General features: G+C 45.8%; 1 protein-coding gene across 1 annotated transcript in view; it reads right to left on the bottom strand.

Moving 5' to 3' along the window:
- The window catches only part of DENND5A (DENN domain containing 5A), a 315605-nt gene that overhangs the window by 161583 nt on the left and 135078 nt on the right, over window positions 1-18944 (bottom strand). Inside the window, exon 8 of the mRNA XM_030201008.1 lies at window positions 17658-17892. Within this exon, the coding sequence (XP_030056868.1) occupies window positions 17658-17892 (235 nt within the window). The remainder of the gene's footprint in view (window positions 1-17657; window positions 17893-18944) is intronic.

Genomic DNA, 18944 nt, shown 5'->3' with positions numbered 1-18944 from the left:
CCCATCGTTCTGGGTGATGAGGGCTGGAAAACACTCCAATCTCCACGGTTTCTTGGAGGACAACTCCAGAAGAAGAGGGAACCAAATCTGACGCGGCCAGAAGGGTGCATCAGAATTATGGTTCGCAGTCCTGCTTGAGTTTCAGCAAAGTCTTCCCTACTAGAGGTATGGGAGGATACGCATACAGAAGGCCTGCTTCCCAATGGAGGAAAAAGGCATCTGACACCAGTCTGTCATGGGCCTGAAGCCTGGAACAGAACTGAGGGACCTTGTGATTGATCTGAGTGGCAAAAAGATCCACCGAGGGGGTGCCCCATGCTCGGAAGATCTTGCGGATTACTCCCATGTTCTGTGACCACTTGTGAGGTTGCATTATTCTGCTCAGCCTGTCAGCCAGACTGTTGTTTACGCCTGCCAGATAAATGGCTTGCAGAAACATGCCGTGACGGCACACCCAAAGCCACATCTGGATGGCTTCCTGACACAGCGGGTGAGATCCAGTGCCCCCCTGCTTATTGGTGTAATAGATGGCAACCTGATTGTCTGAATCAATATGATTTGGTTGGACAGCCAGTCTCTGGAAGCCTTTAGAGCGTTCCAGATAGCTCGCAATTCCAGAAGATTGATCTGAAGACATTTTTCCTGAAAGGACCAGGCTCCTTAAGTGTGAAGCCCATCTACATGAGCTCCCCACCCCAGGAGGGATGCATCCGTCGTCAGCACTTTTTGTGGCTGAGGAATTTGGAACGGACACCCCAAGTCAGATTGGATCGAATCGACCACCACTGCAGAGAATTCTAGCAGTCGGTGGACAGTTGGATCACATCCTCTAGACTCCCCGTAGCTTGATACCACCGGGAAGCTAGGGTCCATTGAGCCGATCTCATGTGTAGATGTGCCATGGAAGTCACATTAACTGTGGAGGCCACTGTCCCAGAAGTCTCAACATCTGCCGAGCCGTGATCTGTTCAGACGCTCGAACTATAGACACCAGGGACAGGAGATTGTCTGCCCTTGTCTAGGGAAGATAAGCTTGAACTGTCTGTGCTTATCAGGGTTCCAATGAATTCCAACTTTTGCACTGGAATGAGATGGGACTTGGGGTAATTGATTATGAACCCCAGTAGTTCTAGCACCTGAATAGTCATTCGCATGGACTGCTGAGCGCCTGCCTTCGAGGTGCTCTTCACCAGCCAACTGTCAAGATAAGGGAACACATACACTCCCAGCCTGCGTAGCGACGCTGCAACTACCGCCAGGCATTGTGAATACTCTGGGTGCAGATGCCAGACAAAAAGGCAGCACACAGTACTGAAAGTGCTGAGTTCCCAGTCGAAATCGAAGATACTTCTTGTGAGCTGGAAGGATTGAGATATGTGTGTAAGCATCCTTTAAATCCAGAGAGCATAGCCAATCGTTCTCTTGAATCATGGGAAGAAGGGTGCCCAGAGAAACCATCCTGAACTTTTCTCGAACCAGAAATTTGTTCAGGCCCCTTAAGTCTAGGATGGGACGCATCCCACCTGTCTTTTTCTGCACAAGGAAGTACCTGGAATAAAATCCCAGCCCTTCTTCCCCTGGTGGTACGGGTTCGACCGCATCGGCCTTTAGAAGGGCGAAGAGTTCCTCTGCAAGTACCTGCTTGTGCTGGGAGCTATATGCTTGTGCTGGGAGCTGTAAGATTGAGCTCCTGGAGGAAGCTCAAACCTCAATTTGGAGGTTTGGATTCCAGATTGACAGTATATCCTAACCGGACTATTTGCAGAACCCACCAGTCGGAGGTTATGAGAGGCCACCTTAGGTGAAAAAACATCAACCTCCCCCCAACTGGCAAATCGTCAGGTACGGACACTTTTATTGAGGCTATGCTGAACTGGAGCCAGTCAAAAGCCCGCCCCTTGCTTTTGCTGGGGAGCAGAATGGGCCTTAGTCGCACACTGTTGACGAGAACGAGTGCGCTGGGGTTGAGCCTGGACAGGCTACCGAGAAGCAGGAGTGTACCTACGCCTAGAATAGGTATAGGGGGCACTCCTCCTCCTGCCAAAAAAACCTCCTAGATGAGGAGGCAGTAGCAGAAGGCCCCCGGTGGGCGAGAGAATCAATAGCATCATTATGCTTCTTGATTTGATCAACTAGATTCTCTGCTTTTTCACAAAAAAGACTGTCCCCCCGGCAAGGAACATCCGCCATCCACTGCTGGACAGAATGACCCAGGTCAGAGAAACGAGCCATGAGAGTCTGCGCATCACTATACCTTGAACAGTGATCCTGGATGTCAAGTCAAAAGTGTCAAAAGTACCCCTGGCCAGGAACTTGCGACACACCTTCTTCTGCCTGACCATCTGGCGAAAAGGCTCGGCCAGCTCCGTAGGGAGTGCATCAACCAAGCTGGACAGTTGACGTATTGAGTCCCTCAAGTGTACACTCGTGAAGAGCTGGTAGGACTGGATCTTGGCAGCGAGCATAGCGGCTAGATATATCTTCCTCCCAAAAGAATCAAGTTGTAGCTTCTCTGCCTGGGGGCGCCGAAGAATAGTCTCCAGTACTCCTGGCTCTCTTGAGGGCGGAGTCCACCACCATGGAATTGTGGGGTAACTGAGACCTCATCAACCCAGGTTCACCGTGGATCCGATACTGGGATTCAGCTTTTTTTGGGACCACAGGGCCAGAGGAGCTGACCAGTTTTGCATAAGGACTTCCTTAAGTACCCTATGCAGAGGAACTGTCACAGCCTCTTTAGGTGGAGAAGAATAATCCAAGACCTCGAGCATCTCAGTCCTTGGCTCATCCTCAACCTCCACAGGGAAGGGAATAGCCATAGCCATTTCCCGGACAAAAGAGGAAAAGGACAGACTCGCCAGTGGAGATAGTCTCCTTTCTAGCAGATGGGAAGGATCAGAGGGAATCCCAAAGGACTCATCAGAAGAGAAGTACCTGGGATCCTCATCTGACTCCCACGAACGCTCCTGCTCAGTGTCGGATAAAACCTGTTAAGGTGCTTCAACACTGGACCTGCCTCGACGCCGAGAAGCGATGTCCTCTATGGCGATGTCGAGAGGTCAATGCCTGGTCCGACTGCGGCAAAGCTCCCTCCATCAACGTCAAAGGGGAGTCGACCTGGGTGGCAGCCGTCGATGCCGCATCGTGGTCGGGGACCTCACCACAGGTGAAGGGCCAGACACAGCTGCAGCAGCAGGTACAGAAGGCGCAAGCACCCCTGACACCGAATCTGACTGTCGTAGCAGTCTCTCCAGAAGTTCTGGAAACAAGGCCCGGATATGCTCGTCAAGAGCTGCCATCGGAGAAGGCTGCGGGGTCAGTGGGACAGGCGGTGCCAGAATCCGTGGAGGCTCGGGAGCAGGTCCTGGGCTGCTAGGAGACAGACTTATCAGCACCTCCTGTATCGAGGGGGAGCAATCCTCTCGGCGCCGATGCTTCTCGGGTGCCGACTCTCTCGACGCCCCAGAGCTCCCAGTACCATGTGTCGAAGGAGAATGATGACGGTGCTTCTTCGCCTTTGCTTGACTCCTCGGTACTCCATTACTATATCAACTGCACTGGTTACCAATGGAAGCAAGGCTAAAATTTAAAGTTTTGACATTAGTACACAAAGCTTTTTTCTTACTCAGTCCATATCTGTCTAACCTTATTATCCCTTATACTCCAAATCGAACACTTCGGTCATTGACAGCTAATAGACTTGTAAATCCTTCTCCATCTAAAGCTAGATGGGAATCAACACAGACATCGGCATTCTTCTTTCTAGCACCGTCTCTTTGGAACTGTCATCCTAAAGAACTTAGGCTTGAGGATTCTTATACTCATTTCGTAGAGGTTTAAAAACATATCTTTTTCGAGTCAGTTGAAACAAATATTTAAAACAAAAATTAAGGATAAATTAAGTAAAAAAAAAATTTTTTTTTATTAGTTGTGTTTTTACTAATGTTTTTATAACTATAGTCTGTGAAATCTGTATGTGTGTTGTCTTTTTGTAGCGCTTTCCTATCACAAATGGATTTCAGAGTGTTTATTTACTGTTTTAATATTATTTTAATGTTATTTTATATTGTAAACCGTTCTGATTTACTTTTGTAATAAGTGACGGTCTAGTAAATGAATAAACGATAAATGATAATCCTCACGTCTCCTTGGGGCCGGGTCCGACGAAGGTCGGTCCGGGGGGGCCTGCATAACAGGAGGCCTCAAGGCAGGTGGAGACCCACTCGACGCCTCACTGCTCCCAGCGCGAGTTGGTCTCTCAGCAGCCATTACCTTTCTTCCAGACGTCGAGGTTCCTGTTGATGTTGACGCCGCCGACCTCAGTACCGATGTCAATGTCAAAGGACCTGACTGAGCCCCAAAAAGTTTTTCTCGTTGGGCTTCTCAAGATGCTTGAGTCAGTTTCTTCATACGAAGACACAGACTACAAGCGGCTGGGCTATGGTCCGGCCCAAGGCACTGGATACACCAGGCATGGGTATCGGTACCTGAGATAGTCCGGTTGCACCGCGTTGAAAGATGGCTTCGGCGAAATCAAACGACACGATTGTGCCTTGAAAAGAAAAAAGGGGCACAAAAGAAAGGGAAGAACCCGGCCGTGCAGCCTGAAAATCGGATGCGTAGAAAAAGAAAGAAACTTTATAAAAAGGCGCTAAAACCTACAAAAATACATGGAGAAATGTTGTTGTTTTTTTAAATTTAAATAAAATGAGGGAAAAAGAAAAAAGTTAGCAAACTCATCGTCAAGACTCTTTCTCCTGGGCCAAAAGCAAAGAGCAGTGTAGAAACGCTGTCTCTCCGCCGCGGACAAGAAAAAACTGAGGAAGCACGCTCACGCAACAGGCAGGATTTATATTTCTGGCAAAATGCCGATTCCTGGGCCGACGCAGATGTCGACCCACATGTGAGAACAAACAGCCTGCTTGTCCTCGGAGAAAAACAATTATCCCCAGGCAGAGATGATAGGGCATCCAAAGTGGAGTCAAATAAAAAGGAAAGAACTCCCATAGATAACTTCGTATAAGATATGGTCTCTGGCAGCCTTATCCAAGTTCAAAGAGCAATACGAAGATGACAAACGTGGCATAGCAAGGTCCTATAGATAAGAAAAAAATGGAAAGGGAAAGATTGCCAGACCATAGAAAGACATGCTATGTCACCAAGGCACAGAGCCTGATAGCTGAGAACAGAATACTGCGACCACAAAGGATGCTGTCCTGCTTACAAAAGCCGGATGTCTGTCCCAGGCTGAGACCAGACCCCAGTCTGAGTAAGAGAAAAATAAAGAGGCCAGACTGGGCAAGAGAGATGTTCCTCTGGGGAAGAACCCAGGCCTATAAATAAGGAAAACACAAGCCCCCCCAAAAAACAAAAGGTGAGATGCCAGCCCCAAAAGGCATTCTGGTATCTCCTCAAGGGAACATAAGGGTTACCCACCTGAGATCCAAATGCCTGACCAGAAGACCAGGCCGCCGTGCCAGAATGGGATGGGATGTTAAAGGGCTTGCCAGATGGTAGGTCCATACAAATGACACCACTGGAAGAAAATGGATGCCAGCCATGGAATAAACCAGATGTCAGTGCTGTCAAAGACCGGATGTCAGCCCTGATAGAAAGAAGGACGAATAGAGTCAGAATGGGGACAGAACCAGGGTCTCACAGATGACAGTCCACTGCTCTGTTCACTAGGCTATTCCTTAGTCTTCATATCGAGATGAATCAAACATGCAGAGAAACAGAATGACCTATCTGGAAAAAAAACAAAAACAACAAAAAAAAGTGTGTCAATTCTGTAACGAGGCTACATGCCAACCCTATAAAGAAGTAACGTGACAATCTTGTAAAGAGGCAACATGCCTGCCCTATAAGAGACCAGATGGCAGTTCTGCCAGAGTATAGGATGTCCATTCTGAACAACATAAGATGGCAACAGTCCTACCAGGGGACCGGATGTCCATTCTGGACGAACATAAGGTGGCAACCGTCCTGCCAGGGAACCGGATGTCCATTCTGAAAGAACATTTATTTATTTATTTATTGCATTTGTATCCCACATTTTCCCACCTATTTGCAGGCTCAATGTGGCTTACATAGTACCGTAAAGGCATTCGCCAATCCGGCAGAAAGTTACAATGTGATATTGTGGTCGGATAAGGTACACGTTACAGGTACAATGGGGTTGAAGAGAGGAAAGGTTGTAAAGTGTCCCATTTCGAGCTTTGGTTTTGCTGTGTTGCAGTTACAGTGGGGGTCGAGGAGAGGAAAGGTTATGAAGTATCCATTTCGAGCTTGGATTTGCTGTGTTGCGGGGTGTACGCGTTTATGTTGGGTCAGTGAGATATGCCTTTTTGAACAGGTTGGTTTTTAATAATTTCCTGAAGTTTAGGTGGCAACAGTCCTGCCAGAGGGCAGGATGTGTATTCTGAACATAAGATGGCAACAATCCTGCCAAAAGACAAGATGTCCATTCTGCAAGAAATTAAGATGTCAACCCAGAGATAGTACGGTAGATCATCCAGAATGAAGCTAGGATGACAGACCTGACAAATAGTCAGCCCCAGGGATACATACTTGATCAAAGAAGAGACCGGCTAACAGAATGCCTGCAGGGAGGAAAGTAAACTGCAATGTAAAGAGACCAGATGCTAGTCCTAGAAGCAAACTGAATGCCAGAATCTATGCCCTGCCAAACTCATGCACAAAGACAAGGACAGCAGTCTCTGGAGAAAAACAAAAGGGGAGCTGAAATCCAAAGGACCTGCCCCATAAGCAACAAGCAATGATAACACTGTCAAAGAAGATTGCAATTGCTTCAGGGAGGGCACTCAGTAAGTGAAAGAGCAGGGATGTGCAGCTCACAGGACTGCAAGAAGCAATTTGCAAGGGAAAAACACTGCAAATAGGTTTAAAGAAAAGGAATTGTCCTGTCCCTGAGATTTGACCCAGCAAAAATGAAGTCACACCCTTACAGACAATGGATAATCAGACTAAAGAACCTGCAGATGGTATTTTTATGCAGAAAGGGTGCAAGATCACTCAGTACTAGGAAAGACTACAGTGGAAACTGCACCAGAGAAAGCCAGCAAACGGCATGGCTGTAAGGAAAAACACAAATGAGGCCATTGTAAACTCAATGCAAACGTTCCAATGAGATTCAGAACTCATCCAGATTGCTAAAATAAAGTATCAATGGTGACCAGGAAAGCTAGTTCTCCCAGAGACAAGCAGCAGCAAATAGCCACTTCTGACACTAGCCAGGGTAAACCTGGCCATGCACAAAGCAGAATGCAAGAAGCCAGAGACAATGCTAGGCTAAAGAGCAGTTTCCATTACCACAAAGTGTTGCTTTGAAGTAGGTAATGCAAAGCCCCCAGTTTGCTACTATGGGGGGGAAAAAAACCTGACACGCAGATAGATAAAGAAACTGCAGGCAGACTCAGGAAAGGACCCTAGAAAGTGCTCTCTGGGGTTTTTTTTTTTTTTTTTAACAATACAGTGTGAAAAGTGGATAGCTCACCAGACGCCAGCTCAAGCAAGCAAGGCACCAAAATAAAATTGTAATGGCGGCTACCAAAAAGGTTTCCCGCCTAAGAGAATTAGCTGACTAAGCAGCAAATCGGTGACTCCAACAAAAAAAATCCATAGAAATGAAAGTCAAAATAAGGGAAGAAACACCCCCAAAAGTGCAAAAACCATCCTGCTGACTGAAGATCGAAGTCAGGCAGAAGATACCGATGGCTTTCCGCCTCAACTTCCATCGGCACCGGCTGAAGACTCGACTTCCTCCAGCACAGCCAGCTGAGGGTACAGACTCAAGGTTTGCGCGCCAGAACTATGTAAACCCAGCAGAAACCAGTGTAGCAAGAACCACGTAGCATGACACTACAGAGTTTTGCTTTTTTTTTTTTTTAGTAAAGGCAAAGAGGCTTGCAGGGAGAAAAGAGAAAAACTCACATCACTGCTAGTGAGGAAGAGAGAGAAATGCCAACTGGTTGCTTCCCCAGGAAAGCTCCGTTCTCAAACATGCTATCAACACCTACGAAGCACATTGCTGCTGGAGCAACTGAATGCTGCAGGAACGGAGCAGGGGTCAGACTGGCGTTGAAAATTGGAACTCGGGCCGCCGGCGCAGCTGAGCGCTGCAGGGGTCTGACAGGCAGGGAGAATCCGCAAACGGCCGCCATCCTGAAAATGGCACCAAAGGAGCAAGATGGCTGCAAACTGGCAGATACAGAGCCTACCAAAGACCTGTCATGTCCCCTCTGCCAGTCCTGAGAAGAACCTGGGGACAAACGCAAAGGACGGAAGTTGGCTGTAGCTAACAATAAGGAAGGGAAATGGAAATGGGACTTGATATACCACCTTTCTGAGGTTTTTGCAACTACATTCAAAGCGGATTACATATATTCAGGTACTTACTTTGTACCAGGGGCAATGGAGGGTTAAGTGACTTGGCCAGAGTCACAAGGAGCTGCTGGAACAAGGTCCTGAAACTGCTCACTGGAAATCCCAACGGGAGCAGTCACTGACTATTCCATGGGCTAGACTATCAGAGTAAAGGCACTTACAGTTTTAGAAGAGATGTGGAGACCACAGACAGGGCAACAGAAGAGCTAGCTCCCAAAACACTCAGACATTCACTGGCAAAGTTCACTGTGCAGCTTTTTTGTTGTTGTTTGTTTAAAGAAGCAGGAGAGCAAACTTCCAGGGTGATTGGACAAGTGTAGCCAGACTGGAACCAGAAAGGCGGGCAAATGGTGGTGAGGGGGGGGGGGGGGGGAGGGACCTGGCCCCACCAGGTGTACCCCCAACAGGCAGGCAGAGAAAGTCAAGACTCCCAGCTCAACTAGACCCGAGGGTACAGGCCAGGAGCAAGCACCATCCTGAGAGCTGCACAGGATATGTCCATCCACCTGCTGAAATAGAGAGAATACTGAAAGTGAGGCTGCTACACAGTATCCTTTATGGCAGAGCTCTGGCGTTCTCTCTATCTCCACCTGCTGGTAGGGGGACATAACCCACTCGTCTCTGGATTGATCCGTGGGATGTAATGGAAAATACATTTTATGCTGCTTATCTTAGAAATAAGCAGTGGATTTTCCCTGTCCACTTCAATAATGGTCTATGGACTTTTCCTTAGGAAGCCATCCAAACCTTTTTTAAACCCTGCTAAGCTAACTGCTTTTACTACATTCTCTGGCAACAAATTCCAGAGCTAATTACATGTTGAGTGAAGAAATGTTTTCTCTGATTCGTTTTAAATTTACTACTTTGCAGCTTTAATGCGTGTACCCTTGTCCTAGTATTCTTGGAAAGAGTATACAAACGATTTATGTCTACCTATTCCACTCCACTCATTATTTTATAGAACTCTATCATATCTCCCCTCAGCCGTCTTTTCTCCAAGCTGAAGAGCCTTAGCCGCTTTAGCCTTTCCTCATAGGGAAGGCATCCCATCCCCTTTATCACTTTCGTTGCCCTTCTCTGTATCTTTTCTAATTCCACTGTATCTTTTTTGAAATGCAGTGACCAGAACTGAACATAGTAGCGGTCGCACCATAGAGCGATACAAAGGCATTATAATGTCCTCATTTTTGTTTTCCATTCCTTTCCTAATAATACCCAACATTCTATTCACTTTCTTAGCTGTTGCTACACATTGAGCAGAGGATTTCAACTTGTCATCAACGATGACGCCTAATCCCTTTCCTGGTCGGTGACTCATAATGTGGAACCTTGATTTACATAGCTCAAATTTAGGCTCCTCTTTCCCTCATGAATTATTTTGCACTTGCTCACATTAAATATCATGTGCTATTTAGATGCCCAGTCTCCCAGTCTTGTAAAGTCCTCTTGTAATTTTTCACAATCCTTTTGTGATTTAACTATGAATAACTTTGTGTCATCAGCAAATTTAATTACCTCACTAGTTACTCCCATCTCTAGATTATTTACAAATATGTTAAAAAGCAGCAGTCCCATCACAGATCCCTGGGGAACCCTGCTGTCTACCCTTTTCCATTGAGAATACTGACCATTTAACCCTACTCTCTGTCTTCTATCTTTTAACCAGTTTTTAATCCACAATAGGACACTACCTCCTATCCTATTACTCTCCAATTTCCTCTGGAGTCTTTCATGAGGTACTTTGTCAAAAGCTTTTGAAAATCCAGAAACATATCATCGACCGGCTCACCTTTATCCACGTTTGTTCACCCCTTCAAAGAAATGTAATAGATTGGTGAGGAAAGATTTCCCTTCACTAAATCCATGTTGGCTTTGTCTCGTTAATCCATGCTTTTGAATATGCTCTGTAATTTTGTTCTTTATAATAGTCTCTACCATTTTGCCCGGCACCGACATCAGGCTCACCGGCCTATAATTTCCCGGATCTCCTCTGGAACCTTTTTTAAAAACAGCGTTACATTGGCCACCCTCCAATCTTCCGGTACCGTGCTTAATTTTAAAGATAAATTACATATTAACAATAGTTCTGCAAGTTCATTTTTCAAGTCTATCAGTACTCTGGGATGAATATCATCTGGTCCAGGAGATCTGCTACTCCTCAATATATCAAATTGAGCCATTACATCCCTCCAAGGTCTAGAGTTTTCTTTCAGTTTCTCAGACTCATCAGCTTTGAATACCATTTCTGGCACCGGTATCTCTCTCAAATCTTCACCAAGGAAGATTTGAGAGAGATACTGGTGCCAGAAATCGTATTCAAAGCTGATGAGTGAAGACCAAAGCAAAGTATTCATTTAATCTCTCCGCTTTGGCTTTGTCTTCCTGGATTGCCCCTTTTACCCCTCAGTCATCTAGTGGGATCCAACAGATTCTTTTGCCGGCTTTTGCTTTTAATAAACCTAAACATTTTTTAAAATATTTTTCCCTCCAACGCAACCTTTTTTTCAAAGTCTATCTTTGCTTTCCTTTTCAGTGCTTTGCATTTGACTTGCCATTCCTTATGCTGTTTCTTATTATTTTCAGTCGGTTCTTTCTTCCATTTTCTGATGGATTTTTTTTTAGCTCTAATAGCTTCCTTCACCTCACTTTTTAACCATGCCAGCTGTCGTTTGGTCTTCTTTCCTCCTTTTTTTTTAAATACACAGTACATATTTGGCCTGGGCTTCCAGGATGGTATTTTTCAACAGCACCCTCGCCTGATGTACATTTTTGACCTTCGTAGCTGCTCCTCTAAGTTTTTTTCTTCACCATTCTTCCCATTTTACCATAATCTCCTTTTTGAAAGTTAAATGCTAATGTATTGGATTTCCTGTGTGTACTTACTCCAAAACCAATATCAAATCTGATCATATTATGATCACCTCTATCAAGCGGCCCCTGCACCATATCATGCGCTCCACTAAGGACTAGGTCTAGATATTTTCCTCCTGTTGGCTCCTATACCCAGAGCCGTAGCGAGGGGAGCTGACACCCGGGGGTGGGTCGCCGCTGCGCACCCCCCCCCCCCCCCCAGTGCAGCACGGGGCACCCTCCTCCCGCTGGAGCGCACCGCCCCCCCCCGGAGCGCATACTCCCCCCCTGGAGCGCATACCTGCGGCGAGGGCCGGGCGGGAGGGCCAATCCGCCCCGACTGCACGTTGCTGGGGTGTGTCGGATCCGCGCTGGTTCACTGCTCTCTATGTCCCGGAACAGGAAGTAACCTGTTCCGGGGCAGAGAGGGCTTTGCACCAACGCGGTGCCGACACCCCCCAGCGGCGTGCAGTCAGGGCGGATTGGTCCTCCCGCCCCCCCTTCCTACACCACTGCCTATACCAGCTGCTCCATAAAGCAGTCCTTGATTTTGTCAAGGAATTTTACCTCTGTAGCACGCCCTTATGTTACATTTAGCCAGTCAATATCAGAGTAATTGAAAACACCCATTATTATTGTATTGCCCAGTTTGTTAGCCTCCCCAATTTCCGAGAATATTTCTATATCTGTCTGTTCATCCTGACCAGGTAGATGATAGTACACTCCTATCACTATCCTTTTCTCCTTTACACATGGAATTTCAATCCATAGGGATTCCAAGATGTGTTTTGTTTCCTGTAGAATTTTCAATCTATTTGATTCAAGGCCCTCCTTAACATACTATGCTACCCCTCCACCAATTCAATCCACCCTATCACTATGATATAATTTGTACTCTGGTATGACAGTGTCCCACTGGTTATCCTCCTTCCACAAGGTCTCAGAGATGCCTATATCATTTAGTGCAATATTATTCTAACTCTCTCATCTTATTTCTTAGGCTTCTGGCATTCACATATAGATACATCTTGCCTTCGTCGCTGTTGTCATACCTCTCCTACTCTCCGCTGGTGACATTAACCCCAATCCTGGTCCCCCACATCAGCCCTCATCCTATTCGTGCAGGCCTTACCGTGATACCTCCAATCTTTCTATTCCTCTCCACCCCCCTTCTTCTCTGCCCTTCTCTTGTGCTCTATGGAACGCCCGCTCTGTCTGCAACAAACTCCCCTACATCCATGATCTCTCTCTCTCTCATACCCTTCATCTCCTTGCCCTAACTGAAACCTGGATTTACCCTGAAGACTCTGCTTCAGTTGCGGCCCTATGTCATGGAGGTTATCTCTTCTCTCATACTCCTCGCTCAGTTGGCCGCAGAGGCGGTGTAGGGCTACTACTCTCATCCTCCTGTAAATTTCAACCCATTCTTCCACCTCAGTCTCACTGCTTTTCTTTCTTCGAAGTCCACTCGATCCGTCTATTCACTCCTCTACCTCTCCGGGTAGCAGTCATTTATCGACCCCCTGCTAAATCCCCCTCTTCCTTTCTCACTGACTGATGTCTGGCTCTCCTTTCTTGAACCTTCATCTCCTTCCCTCATTCTTGGGGATTTTAACTTTCATGTTAATGACCCCTCTAACTCTTATACTTCTCAATTTCTTGCCTTAACATCCTCCTTCAATCTTCAACTGTGCTCCACCGCCCCTACTCACTGTCTTGATCTTGTATTCTTCTCCAACTGCTCACCCTCCAATTTCCTTGCCTCAACTCTTCCCCTATCTGACCATCATCTTTTAACTTTCACACTTAGACACCCTCTTCCTCAGTCCCGTCCTATTCTAACCAACACATTTAGGAATCTACAGGCTATTAACCCTTCTACCCTGTCCTCCAGTATCTCTAATCTTTTCTCTATTGCTATATCCAAGTCTGTCTCTTCCTATAATACTATTCTGTCATCTACTCTGGACACTCTCGCTCCTCCCGTGTCTCGTCCTGTAAAACGTACCAAACCCCAGCCTTGGCTAACCCCTACTATCCGCTACCTACGCTCTTGTGCCCGCTCTGCTGAACGCCTTTGGCTTAAATCTCGTGCCCATGCTGACTTCATACACTTCAAATTCTTGCTGACCTCCTTCCAATCTGCTCTCCAACTTGCTAAACCTGCCCCACTGACCCTATCCCCACTCATCTACTCAACACTATCTCTCCTGCTGTCACCCTTTCATCTGTCATATCCTCAATCTGTCACTTTCCACTGCAAATGTCCCTGATGCCTTCAAACATGCTGTAGTCCCACCACTCCTCAAAAAACCTTTGGATCCTACCTTTCCTTCCAACTATCGCCCCATCTCCCTCCTCCCTTTCTTATCCATGATACTAGTACGTGCTGTCCACCGTCGCTGCCTCGACTTTTTCTTATCAAGCTATTCTTGATCCACTCCAATCTAGCTTTCGCCCCCTTCATTCAACTGAAACAGCACTTGCTAAAGTCTCTAATGATCTATTCCTAGCTAAATCCAAAGGGCTCTACTCTATCCTCATCCTTCTCGATCTTTCTGCTGCTTTTGACACTGTTGATCACAACCTACTCGTTGGCACGCTGTCCTCACTTGGATTTCAGAACTCTGCTCTTTCCTGGTTTTCTTCTCTCTCTGTGTACTTTTAGTGTATACTCTGGTGGATCCTCCTCTTCCTCTATCCCACTCTCAGTGGGTGTACCTCAAGGATCTGTCCTAGGACCTCTCCTTTTCTCCATCTATACTTCCTCCCTTGGTGCTCTGATCTCAGCTCACGGTTTTCAATATCACCTTTACGGTGATGACTCCCAGATCTACCTCTCCACACCAGAAATCTCGGCAGAAATCCAGGCCAAGATATCTGCCTGCCTGTTTGACATTGCTGCCTGGATGTCTCACCGCCACCTGAAGTTCAATATGTCCAAACTGAGCTCCTTATCTTCCCACCTAAACCAACCTCTCCCCGTCCCCCACTCTCTATTTCTGTCGACAACACGCTCATTCTTCAAGTCTCATCTGCTCGTAATCTTGGGGTCATCTTCGACTCCTCCCTATCCTTCTCTGCACATATTCAACAGATTGCTAAAACCTGTCGTATCTCTATAATATCGCCAAAATTCGCCCTCTCCTTTCTGAGCACGCTACCAGAACCCTCGTCCACACTCTCATCACCTCTCGCTTAGACTACTGCAACTTGCTTCTCATAGATCTTCCACTCAGCCATCTCTCTCCTCTTCAATCTGTTCAAAATTCTGCTGCACGATTAATATTTCGCCAAAGTAGCTATGCCCATATCAGCCCTCTTCTGAAGTCACTTCACTGGCTCCCTATCTGTTTCCGTATACAGTTCAAGCTCCTCTTATTGACCTATAAGTGCATTCACTCTGCTGCCCCTCACTACCTCTCCACCCTCATCTCTCCCTACACTCCTTCCCAGGAACTCCGTTCACTAGGCAAATCTCTCCTAATTGTATCCTTCTCCTCCATCGCTAACTCCAGACTCCGTTCCTTTTATCTCGCCGCACCTTATGCCTGGAATAGACTTCCTGAGCCATTACGTCAAGCTCCATCCCTGGCTGCCTTCAAATCTGGGCTGAAGGCCTACCTGTTTGATGCTGCTTTTAATTCCTGTCACCTGCTCGTAACCTTTACCTTGTCTTCCTCTCTTCAATAGTCCCCTTTTCCCTATGTGTCCTATGTCTGCCTTACCCTTATCCCTTATTTGTCCTGTCTGTCCTGATTTAGATTGTAAGCTCTCTTGAGCAGGGACTGTCTTTTCTTCATGTTCAATTGTGAAGAGCTGCGTACGACTGGTAGCCACTGTAGAAATGATTTGTAATTTGTAGTGTAGTAGACACCAAGCTACGTTTGTTGTCCCTATTTACATAGTTACCTGATGGCTAGGGTCCACCTTGGGGGTCTGCGCTCAAGTAAAAGATCTGGGTGTTGTTGTAGATAATACGCTGAAATCTTCTGCTCAGTGTGCAGCAGCCGCCAAAAAAGCAACCAAGAATTATTAGGAAAGGGATGGTGAATAAGACCGAAAGTACTATAATGCTTCTGTATCGCTCCATAAAGAAACCACACCTTGAGTATTGCGTTCAGTTCTGATCACTGTATCTCAAAAAAGATATAGTGGAATTACAAAAGGTTCAAATAAGAGCAACCAAAATGACAAAGGGGATGGAACTCCTCTCGTATGAGGAAAAGCTAAAGAGCTTAGGGTTCATCATCTTGGAAAAGAGATGGATGAGGGGAGATATGACTGAAGTCTACAAAATCCTGAGTGGTGTAGAATGAGTAAAAGTAAATCGATTTTTTTACTTGTTCCAAAAGTACAAAGACTTGGGGCCTCTTGAGCAAGTTACATGGAAATACTTTTAAAACAAATAGGAGGAAATATTTTTTCACTCAACGAATAGTTAAGCTCTGGAACTCTTTGCCAGAGGATGTGGTAACAGCGGTTAGTGTATCTGGGTTTAAAAAAAAGGTCTGGACAAATTCCTGGAGGAAAAGTCCATAGTCTGCTATTGAGACATACATGGGAAAGTAACTGCTTGCCCTGGGATTTGTAGTACGGCGTGTTGCCACGATTTGGGTTTCTGCTAGGTACTTGTGACCTGGCTTGGCCACTGTTTTGAAAACAGGGTCCTAGGCTAGAAGGACCATTGGTCTGACCCAGTATGACTACTCTTACATCTTGCTCAGTAGTTGACAGTGTTAATTTGTAATCTTTTGTCTGATTTTTTTTTTGACACCTGATCTACTATGGTCTCTTTTGCAACCTTGCTATCGGGATATCCTATCTTCCCTGTTTTGGTGATATCTTTGAAAGATACCTTATTCCAAACTATGCATTTTTGAACTACTGTCGGCCTTCCCCCTGGTTCTAGTTTAAAAGCTGCTTTATCTCCTTTTTAAATACCAATGCCAGCAACCTTGTACCACCCTGGTTAAGGTGTAGCCTATCTTTCCAGAATAGGCTCCCCTTCCCCAGAATATTGCCCAGTTCCTTACAAATCTAAAACCCTCCTCCCTGCACCATTGCCTCATCCACACGGGAGGCAGACTGCGGAGCTCTGCATGTCTTTTGGGCCCTGTGTGTAGAACGGGGAGCACTTCAGGAAATACTACCCTAGAGGTTCTGGATTTCAGCTTTCTACCTAAGAGCCTAAATTTAGCTTCCAGAATCTCTCTCCCACATATTCCTATGTCATTGGTACCCACATGTACCAAGACAGCCGGCTCCTCCCCAGTACTATCTAAAATGCTATCTAGGTGATGCGTGAGTTCCGCCACCTTCGCACCATCAGGCAAGTGACCAGGCGATCCTCACGTCCACCAGTCACCCAGCTATCTACATGCCTAACAAATGAACCACCAACTACAACAGCCGTCCTAATCCTTCCCTCCTGGGCAGTAGCTCCTGGGGACACATCCTCTGTGTGAGAGGATATTGCATCCCCTGGTGTGCTGGTTTTGTCTACAGGATTACTTTCAGCTTCACCAGGGTGATGCTCTCCTTTTAGAAGACCTCCCTCCTCCAAGGAAGCACAGGGGCTGCCAGATTGGAGGTGGGACTTCTGTACAATGTCCCTGTAGGCCTCCTCTATGTACCTCTATCTCTCTTTGCTCCTCCAAGTCTGCTACTCCAGCCTCAAGAGAATGGACTCGTTCTCAGAGCTAGAAGCTCTTTGCATCGACCACACACATATGACCTCTCACCAACTGGGAAATAATCATACATGTGATACTCAAAGCAAACGACTGGATAGCACCCCTCTCACTGCTGGACTACTGTCTGCATCTCAGTATTATACAGTTGTTTAATTAAAACTCCTTAAAGTACTAGGGATATCAGATGACTATAAAGAGCCCTAAGATTGGTTTAATTTGTAATTTATTTAGTGTTTGCTTCTCAGAAACTAAATATAATTAAAACTCAAATGAAAATACCCCTCTTGTTGTCTTGAATAACTTGAATAATTGACTACAAATGAAGAGTTAAGCTAGAGTGTGGGTGGGAATGACTTCTAGAGACTGTTAATGCTGTGGCAGAAAATAATCCATTTATTATTTGTTTTATATTTAATTGATTTTAGCTCACACCTTTCCCATTAGTAGCTCAAGGCAAGTTATATTCAAGTACAATAAGTATTTCTCTGTTCCAGAGGGCTATTGATCTAAGGAGACTACTTAGTAAAGGCGTTTCTCCCATTTAGGTGGTCTTTTTATTAACAGTATGTGTGAATACTGTTAGTGCCTTTTCCCCATAGTTTTAAAACTTGAATTTGCCTACATAAACTAAGCATAATCCCCATTGCGCCCCATAAAAAGGTTAACAAATACTCAGGCAATTAGTTACACACAACTCATTCTTACCTGCCTCATCAATCGTAGTACATTTTTGATACATAGATGTACGTAAGGTTGGAGTCCTAACATTCAATAATCTAATTTTATCTACTCTAGAATCGAAGACTCTCAAGACCAGGTCTTTGTCATCATCATCATGACACATGATTTTATGATCAATGAAGGAAGCAAACATCTGAGTCTCCAGGAATCTTGAGAGGAATGGAAGGTAAGGCTCTGGCTGGTCCGATAAAAATGATGCCTAATAAATAAACAAACATTTATCATCATTCTTTCACATCACAGATTATATAACATATACATAGCAATGTACAGTAGCAAAACAAACGATGAGACTATAAAAAAGTAATACAAGTCTCCAGTCAGAACAATATTTTTATATTTAAATCTGTTTATTAATTTACAAAGTAAACATGGAAGAAAACATTTTGCAGTACATAAAAATCTGCAGCAAACTCTTCAATGCAAAGCAAAACAATACAGTGCAAAGGCAAAGGGCCCTCTCTCTGATGGCCCCATTCCTATACCTCCGGCATCTAGGAAGGCCCACTAAATGAGCATTTCCTGCTGCTGATCTTTACTGCTGCGCTCAAGCGACCGATGTAATAGCTTGATGTAATGCATAAGAAAGCTGTCATATAAAAGTAGGTGCCTGTTAGCAACCTTGGTACATCGGACTATAATGCTGAGATTTCGATCAGATCTAGTTTACATCGCTTTCCAGAGCAGAGGGAACATTGTCTATCCCCCAACCTGGGCCTTGGAACTGCATTCCTAGGTTTATATACTTTGAACTTAATGTACTCCAATTCTCCCTTCCCTCCCCCCCCCACCCCCCACCCTCCCCACCCATTCCCAGGTAGGCTCATCTGTAACGGGAGTAACCGCAATAGACTCCAACAGATCCTGTGGTAGCTAGCTGGAGTTAACGAGCAGACTTCTCCCACGTGGGCTTAACATCTGTAAGTAAGGAGACCAAATTTGAAGGAAGCGCTGTCTACGTTTAACTGAGGTTTTGGACTCTCGAGCTTCCCAAGAGGCCAGGAGGTGGACCTGGTTCCTCCAGTGCCAATAGGCGGGTGCCTCCGGGGAAGTCCAATATTGCATAATGCATTTACGAGCCACCAAACACAGCTTCCTACCTAGAAGAATCGCCGGTGCTCTATTGGGGGCAAAAGCCCTGGGCTGGTCTATCAAAAATTGCCTCTCAGTACCCTGGACTTTAACACCTAATCGTATCAAAAAACCCCGGACACGTTGCCAGAATGTCCGTATCTTAGGACATTTCCAAAG

Source organism: Microcaecilia unicolor, chromosome 4 (assembly GCF_901765095.1).
Source record: "Microcaecilia unicolor chromosome 4, aMicUni1.1, whole genome shotgun sequence".
In the NCBI taxonomy this organism is placed as follows: Eukaryota; Metazoa; Chordata; class Amphibia; order Gymnophiona; family Siphonopidae; genus Microcaecilia; species Microcaecilia unicolor.
This window is presented reverse-complemented; position numbering and strand designations above follow the sequence as displayed.